This window comes from Mauremys reevesii, linkage group 22 (genome assembly GCF_016161935.1).
Source record: "Mauremys reevesii isolate NIE-2019 linkage group 22, ASM1616193v1, whole genome shotgun sequence".
Lineage (NCBI taxonomy): Eukaryota > Metazoa > Chordata > Testudines > Geoemydidae > Mauremys > Mauremys reevesii.
In genome coordinates, this window is record NC_052644.1 from 2366603 (window position 1) to 2375666 (window position 9064).

The 9064-nt window shown below is 46.4% G+C and overlaps 1 protein-coding gene across 1 annotated transcript; it reads right to left on the reverse strand.

Annotated features, from left to right (window-relative positions):
• Nucleotides 1-76: 76 nt before the first annotated feature.
• On the reverse strand, nt 77-7616 carry LOC120388966 (E3 SUMO-protein ligase ZBED1-like). Its single transcript, XM_039511107.1, has 3 exons — nt 7567-7616; nt 5796-5952; nt 77-4777 (listed from the first exon to the last, which is right to left on the reverse strand). The coding sequence occupies exons 2-3, from the start codon at nt 5944-5946 to the stop codon at nt 2730-2732; spliced, it is 2199 nt and encodes a 732-aa protein (XP_039367041.1). The 5' UTR covers nt 5947-5952; nt 7567-7616; the 3' UTR covers nt 77-2729.
• Nucleotides 7617-9064: the final 1448 nt, after the last annotated feature.

Consider the following 9064-nt stretch of genomic DNA (forward strand, 5'->3'; position numbering starts at 1 on the left):
ACTTTCAGATGCAAATACAAACCTCACTTCTTCAACCCAGCCATCACAAATAATAACATATAGCACATCAGCCTTCCTTCCTTTTATTTTTAGTCACATGCAGTTTTCCCCCAGGGGAGAGTAATGGAATGAGAGCCACACATGACATGTCAGTCCCTTGTTTATTTTATCACTGGAAGACACTCAGATACTACAGTGATGAGAGCAGCACAAGATCCAGCAACAGAACTAACAGTCTGTTTGATCTGTCATAAATCTTATCAGCTGTCTAGCAGTCCCACTGTTAATATCCCAGAATATGTTAAAGCACCATAGCAAGTCATAAATTACTGCACCGGTTTTGTCTATCCCTTTGTTTGCAGAAGCAATACAATATTGCAAAACTGCAAAGTTAAATTGTTATTGGATTTCTTTTGCTTGAACAGCAAGTCAAATATAACTAGGGTTCCCCCCCATCATTATGCAAGAACTGGAAAACAGATTTTGTTGCTGGGTTGGTGGCTGTTTTGCGAGGTTGGATGATGAAATCCTTCCTCACACTAGTCAAAATGCTCTTGTAGAGCCTCTTACTAAAGCAGCAATGTTCAGGTCAAGGGCTTGACAAACATACTCACCCATGGCAAGTAGGACAGTTTCCCTGGACGTTTGTCCATTAGCTTCTGCAGAATTTAAGGTGTTATTTTTTTTAAAAAAGTTAAAGATTAATGTGGCGGGGCAAAGACTCACCAGTGCAGCGCCTCCTGCTGGTTGTCCAGGAAATTAGCTCTTTTCCAGCTCTGGAGTGCCCTCTGCCGGCTGATGTCTCGCCTGCTGCTCGCCCCCGTGTCCCTCCCGGACCCCAGTGCTCTTTGTCCAGGGATTCTGCCCACCGCAGCAACCCACAATCTGGGTCTCCCCACCTAGGGGAACCCCCAACCCCCTATCCCCACCTTGCCTCAGTGGCTACTGCCAGTCACCATCTAGCCCCCGCTCACTGGGGTGGACTGCAGTCTGTAAACCACTCATCATCGGCAAGAGGAGTTGGACCAGCTGCCTCTGCCTATTCCTGGGCCACCCCTCTGCAGCCCTTGTACCCTTTTGTGTCCTTAACTCGGCCTGCAGCCTGGGGCTTTGCTAGACTGGAGCTCCCCAGCTCCTTCTGCCCTTCCTCAGCACTTCTGCACCCTAAGTATCTGCCTAAGCTTCCCAGGCAGCCAGGTCCTTCTCTCTCAGGGAAGCTAGAGAGAGAGTGTTTGTGTTTCACTCTCTGGCCCTCAGCCCTCTTATAGGGCCAGCTGTGGCCTGACTGGGGCGTGGCCCCAGCTGTGGCTGCTTCCCCCAATCAGCCTAACATTTCCCCCGCTGCAGCCCTCTCCCAGGGCTGTTTTAAGCCCTTCAGGGCAGGAGCAGGGTGACTACCCTGCTACAATTAAAGAAAGCTTTCTAGCCTTACAACTGCAAAATATGACCAGCTGTCTTCTGAGCATGCAGAGAGAAGGCCTCGAACAGTGCCTCCATTCATCTCAAGGTGCTCTTCACTTGGAAGCCTGTCACTCACCCAAGCCTTGTCTACATACAAGTTTCACTGGTTTAACTAAAAAATGTGCAAACACTGTGGATACCCTTGTACTGATTTAAAACTGGTCGTATTGATTTAGCTTGTGCCTGTAAATTTACGAACGCAAATTAAATTGATATAAACCAGTTTAAACTAAGTTAATTAAACTGATGCAAAATTAGTATGATCCAATTCTTCAGCCACTGAGACCAGTGTAAGTCGGGAGTATCTCCACTGAAGACAGGGTTACATGGCTTTACAACTGGTGTGTGAGTGAAGATTCAAGTTTATGGGCCAGGTCATCAGCTGATGTAAATCAGCAAAGCTCCATTGATGTATTGTACCAGCTGAGGCTCTGGCCCTTTATGTGGGAGGTTTTCTGCTCTCTCTCCTCTCAACCAAGCCATGCATACCCTCTGAAAACTGGCAACAGACAGGGTCTGTCTTCCAGTCTAGTGACCCATTGCTAAGTAGCTCACGATGCCCCGGGCAGCAGTCAGAGCCTCTTGCACCTGCTCAACCTCCAGCCCTGCCTTGATGCATACCCTCTGAAAACTGGCAACAGACAGGGTCTGTCTTCCAGTCTAGTGACCCATCCCTACGGGAACAACTTCCAGCTGCTTCTCTCTCTTACCAGGAACAACCCGTTGGAGAAGAGGAGAGTAGCTCTGAGGACTGAAACTTTTATCAGTGCAACTTAAATAACATCTCAAAATAGTGGACAGTGGCCTGTTTCATAAAAACTCACAGCTTTTGACTATGTAGTAGTAGGATCCATGCAGCAGTGAATAGTCTTAACATTTACATATATTAATATATTTGACCTTTGTTTTGTAAAAAGATTGCTACAATGAGAATTTGTATATCCTTTAGGATTTTACTAGCACGCCCCAGGGCCAAATTCAGAGGTGATGCTAAGAAGTCCAAACTGGTAGAACTTAACATTTTCTTTCGGCTCTGGAATTATATTGTATTTGAGTTGGATGAAACTATCACAAAGTGGTTACAAAACCAGTGTTGTACATGTAGGGAGGATTTTGAAAACACTCAGCATTGGCTTAACTCTGCTTCTATTGACATCAAAGGATAATTTCAATGGGAATGAAGTTAGGCAAAATCCCACCGAGAAGGTAGGGAAGCGTTAAACACTGTTACACATCACCTCTGTACTCAGCCCCACCCCCACTGCATTTTAGTACTGGGCATGCAGATTTCTGCCCCGCATCTCATTACTGTTTCTCATTGATTCTAAAAAATCAAAATTTTGGTGCAAGAACAGAATCTGGTCCAGATTTTCAGGAGTGAGGACTGCTCTCCGATGCTCCAGGGTGCTCTCGTTGGCAGCAAAGGCCTGGTCTGGCAGCACAACAGTGGCTGGTATGGCAAGGTACTGCCTGCCTAATCTCGCCACGGCGGGGAAGCGGTGCTCATTGGTTTTCCACCAGTCCAGTGGGTTGGTGCTGCGTTTGCAGAGAGGTTCCACGATGTAGTTCTCCAGTTGCTGATGGATTTCAGGCATGCTCTCCGTTGGATCTTTCCCCAAAAGGATGTCATACATGCTCTGGGACTGGCCACTGGGGATTCTGTCTTTATGAGCAGACAGCTGGACCCCTGCTTCTCCTACCTCTGCTTTGTAATCTGAGTTCGGCACCCAGAACTGGGTAGAAGGTGGGGACTGGTGGTTGAAGACCTCTGATAGCATATTTTTGACTCTCTTATGCAGCTCACTCCTCAGGTTGGGACTCAGGAACCTCATCTCCTTGAAACGAGGGTCTAGAAACGAGGCAATAATCGCAGGGCTTTCCAGCACCTTCTCATCCTCTGATATACTCCAGCGCTGCATCAGCTCTGACCTTATATTGGTTACCACCATCTTGATGACATCGCTGGACTCTTCTAACTGCTGCCCAATGGCAGTGACGATACCATGGATGCAAGGCATCAGAGAAGAGATGGAGATGTTCTGCTCCTCACGCAAGAATGATGTCGCGATCTTAATCGTCCTCATGACTGGCACCAGGTCCTGCAAGAGCTTCCACTGGTGGTCAGCTAAGTTTTGCACAGCCAACGTCCCTTTGGGATGTTCCTCCAGCAGGGACATGATCGCCCATTTGAGGTCCAGGAGGCTCTCGCACATCTCAATGGTAGTTATCCAGCGAGATCCCACATCCATCACCAGCTTCAACTTGGTCTTGTTGATCGCTTCCAGCTTGCTGTTCAGCGAGCAGGTGGCTTTCGCATCCTGTTGGAAGTAGCTCACGATGCCCCGGGCAGCAGTCAGAGCCTCTTGCACCTGCTCAACCTCCAGCCCTGCCTTGATGCACAGGTGCAGAGTGTGGGCAGCACAGCACAGGCTGCTCCAGCCATAAGCCCTCTTGAGCGGCTGCGAATTCATCACTGTGTTCTGCAGGCTGTCGTGCATCACGCAGAAAATGGACTTGTTCGACAACCCAAACTCTGTCAGGATGCTGAAGAGCTTCTCTCCTAAATCACCTGCCCCTTTAGTCTCATGCACTGGCTGGGTTTCCAGGATACATCTCGCCCGGCGCCACTCCCCGTCGATGAAGTTGGCCGTGATTGTCAAGTATGTCTGGTTGGGCTGGGACACCCAGAACTCCACGCAGATGACTATGGACTGGGCTGTTTGCAAATAGCGCTCCAGGTGCTGCTTCACCACATTGTATCTATGCCACAGCATGCTGGAGAGCTGAATAGGAGATGGGAGGGTAAAATTAGGCTCTAGATACCCAATGAGGAGGCCAAAACCCTTGTCTTTCACCACGGAAAGAGGATGGAGGTCACGGAATATCATCTCAAGCACCAGTTCCAAAATCACATCAGTCCTTGGTTCCGAGCAGGACGCGGCATGGTACAGGTAGTTTTCCGGTGTCATCTGCCGGGACCTCTTTATCATGTTCTCCTGAGCCATGCAGTCAGACTCGGAAGCCTGGTCATCCTTCAGCTGCGAGAGCAAAGTGTCGCGAATGCTGTGCTTCCTCACCAGGTGCTCCCGCATGGTGGTGGTGCTGTTGTGAAAGGAGAGCTGCTTCTTGCACACGTTGCACTCGACATAGGCATCTCCCAGCTTGGTGTAATAGTTCCACACCTTGGACTTGCGGCGGTCAACATAGAGGGAGGTGCTTGTGCCATCGTGATTTGCACCTTTCTCCCTCTTTCTCCTGGAGGCTGGGCCGAGGTTGGCTGCCATGTTGTAGGTGTTGAACACCATCGATATTTCCTCTGTGAGGAGGAGAAATGCCAAAGTTGCTATTAATATCACGCAAAAAAATTGCATTAGTTCCCTCCCAACTCCTGCAAAGTACAGTAGTTTCATTATTTCATAGATTTTCATAGAGATTCAGGCCAGAAGGCACCATTAGGTCATCTAGTCTGATCTCCTTTATATCACAGGCTATACATTTCACCCCTGTGTTGAGCCCAGTTACTTTAGTTAGTCCAAAACATTTCAGTCCTCAGGAGACTAAACTGTATGCAGAGACCAGGAGAGACCAGGGTGCCACCAATGCCAGAGGCCCCTGCAGTGGCACGGGATTGATTAGGTGAGATATGCCCAGATGATCCCACCAGGCAAACTGTGCCTCAGGCTACAGAGGAACACGAATAAGGGACATGGATGGTAGAGTTGTAGGAAAGAGGATCTCTATTGAACATGCTGCGAGACCAGTATTATGTGTGGAAGTTCTAGAGTTGGTGTGAAAGCAGTCTGGTTCAGCCAGCATTTCTGAGCTCCTTGGTGCCACAGTGAACTACATCCCTCCTGAAATGTGATCCTTTTTCTCGGGTCCACTCATCCTACTACAAAGCAGCATGAAAAATTAAGTATAAACTTTTAGTTTTAGTTGGGAAGGTCTAATATTATCATTTAGGTCACACTTTATATAAAGAGGATACATTGATAAGTAGTTTATACAGGTTTAATAGATGTTATAAGCATCTATAGCCATGAGTGGCATGTACTATAGATGGTTATAAGCCTATCAGTAGAAGGCATTATAGGTGATTATGCGCAACCTGTTGACTTGTGGGACTCTAACAAGTGGTTAATTAACTGTTATAACATCTATTCATCTATTTGTAAACTACTTAAAATGGTCCCTTCATGTGAAGTGTGACCATTATTTATACAGAACCATACAGGGGCCTGGCTCTACACAGCAATACATGACGCAGATGATAACAACATAATGGCATCACTGCAAAATGCATTATTAAACAGAGGCCAGAGAAATGCACCTACCTTGCACTGTCTGAGGGTAGGATTGCGTGATAACAGGGAGAGACTGCTCTTCTATTATCTCCTCTTTGGGTTGTGCGTCCCCTCCGTTGTCCTCTGGCTTAATACATTTTTGCAAGAACTGAGATGCCCTCTTGGAGTTTACATCTGCCATTTCGCTCTTAAGGGTGGAAACGCAATGATCATTAGAACAACGACAAGGAGCATGGTCCTGCACTTCTGACTTAAGTGATTAAAAAGTGGACAGCTGGACAGGGGGCCAGATTCTGTTCTTGGTTCCATGGAATTTACAGTGGTGTAAGCAAGATCAGAATCTGGCCATGGTTCTCCTCTCCTATGGATATTACCTCCAGGGAATGACTAGTGATAAAATAATACCTATCATCCATGAATTTCACAGCACTTTGCAAAGCAGGTCAGTATTGTTAGTCCCACACATTTGTGCCACTGTATTTGTAGATTTTAAGGTCACTGCAATCATCTAGTTGGAGCTACTATATAACACGAGGCATGGAATTTCACCCAGTAATTCCTGCAGTGGAGGAAATTGTTCTTCCCGTGAAGACAAGACTGCAGTCTGTTCTGTCTAGATGCTCAGATATTGCCGTGATGGGCAGCCATATAAGAACCCAAGCAAATAGCACAGTAGTATAAACCCAAACCATAGGTCAGTCAAAGGAAAATCTCTGTAAGAGATCCAATGGGTGGGGTTTCCTTGAATGGCAAAGGATATCTGTTCTGATTTTCTAGCACTGAGGCAATACAGACTTCTAAATCCCCCCTTACCTCCCACCTTCAGTCATATTCAGAAGCTAAAAACCAGCCTTCTATCTATGTCAATATCAGAAGGGATGCTTACAGCAGCCGTTTATTTAAACAGGTGATCTTTTAAGCAGCTGATATCTACAACTGCACTGCAGCACTTCATGCAAGGAGGAGGGGCCATCTGGCAACAACCTGCAAAGACCAACAAGCCTTGAAGGCATCATAAATCATCAATGTAAATATCATTTGGACGGAGAGCTTTGCAATCAGGAATCTGTTGAGTCACCTATAAAACGCTTGGCCATATGCGCTCCATATAGTGCAGACGATTTTAGAGGAAAGCTGCATGTCAAATTATGTAGCATTTCATGGGTGGCTAGGAATACCTATTTGTTATTTTACAATCATGAGATCTCATGACATTAGATACCATGGTGATAGATGCTATATAAAAACCTAAGCTAGGTCATCTTTGACAGCAAGAAGAAAAGAGAGCAAGACATATTTTCAAGCCAAAATTGCAGTCTCGGCATGGTTTGCACCTGTTTCAGCACGCTTGTCACAAGAGTCTTTTTAAAGTCCAACCCAGGCTTATCTCATTTGCTAATGCCTCCTCGTTTCGTCCTGCCCTCTGCTGCTATTTATTACTGCCACTGCATCATTTAACTCTGCAAAGCCTTCCGAGGAGGGGAGAACATGCCGTTTGCATGAAAGGTGCTGCACAATGCCATTGAGAGTTGCGTTGTATTGTTAAAGGTGACGGTGGAAATAACCGAAGTGGTGACGTCACATTTAAAAACCTCCAGCTGGTCATATGCAGAGGCTGTAGTCAAAGAAGCTGTGCCTGGAAAATAATTTCAAGGTTAATTTGCCATAAGAATCTCTATTTTACCTCCCCTGCATTAAAACAGAGATTATGTCCAGCACAGAAAAATATACATCGTGCATAGACTGAAGCAAGACTTAGACAAATGAAGAAACAAGCAGGCATATGACAGTGTATACTCACTGCTTTGTTACCATGGGCATAATACAGGCTGCTGGCTTGTTTGCAGTCTCTGAGCTCTGTGCAGTGAAATGGGATAGCTAACCTTTCATCTGGAAGTAATTCATTTAGGGCTCCTCTCAAAAGTTCACACTGGGATGAAAAGTGATCTGAACTTAAATGGATGTATTCTTGGATGCCAACGAAGCTGCAGGCACGTCAGAGCACAGATGCTGCATACAAACTTATGCTTGTGTACAAACGGGGGAGGCGGCGGAGTAGGGGGGAGGACTTATGGTTCACATTTATAATAATACCTCAGCATCTTCAAAGAACTCTGCAAAATAATCCAATTAATCATTAACTATTTCAACATCAAGGGACGAATTCTGCCCTTGGATACCCAATTAATAAGACACAAATTTTTAAGTGTGGATAATTAGCCATTGGAAAAAACTCCCAAAGGGACTGGTGATTCTTCTTCAAATGCTGGTCCCTATGTGTATTCCACATGTGGATACACATGCACACCATGCCCCTGAAACTGGAGATTTCTAGCAAGTAGTGTCCATTGGTGCACACCTGTGCAGTTGCCCTCCTTGTGCTCTGAACTGAGGTCACTAGGGGATCAATGCCTCTCCAGTTCCTTCTCACCGCCACATGGTCTGAGTTGGAATCCTGTGCCTGTAACTACCTCTGCGTCTTCTTCAGAACCGGTGAATATAATTGTACATAGTTTTTAGTATTCTTAGTGTTGTTAGAGTTTTAGCATTGTAGCATAGTTAGTATAGCTTAGTGTTGCCTGTTGACAAAGACTATGCCCCGAGTCCTGGGGTATAAGAACTGTATCTCCTGCCCCTCCTTCTCCAGGAGAGATGGACACTAGCACTGCCTCTGTTGCCTTGGAGAGGTCACACCTTTGCTAAGTACAGCATCTGACACCTCTCCCTCGCCAAACCTGCAAGGGACAAGAGCTCCGACTGCAGAAATACCTTATGGAGAAGGCCATGAGACCTCAGTTAGATCCGAGCCAGGGAGACACGCCCCCCCCCCCCATACGGCAGTCTCAGCCGGTGAGCAGAACCCCTTGGAGCATGAGCTCAGGAGCCAAGGCCAGAGCTGCTAAGCTCAAGGAATCATTAACAGGAATCCCTGCTATTTTAGACTATCTCTTATCCCTGAAGACATCAGGGCTTTCTGTTCATTCACTGTGGGTCCGTCTAGCAGAAATCTGGTAGAAGACTACTCCATTTTTACTAACCCAACAACCACTGGATTCCTGAAAGGTCTTGTTAGGACCTTCCCAGTGATGCTGAAACCTACATCAAAATGGAACCTCAACTTAGTACCATTAATACTTACCAGACCAATCTTTAACCCTTGGCCATGTATTCAGTTTCCCGCCTCTCCATGAAGATCGCCTTCCTAGTTGCCATCACATCAGACCAGATGGGTGAGTGACCTAGGAGTCCTCATGGCTGACCTGCCATACACCATTTTTCATAAGGAGAAGGTTTCCCTT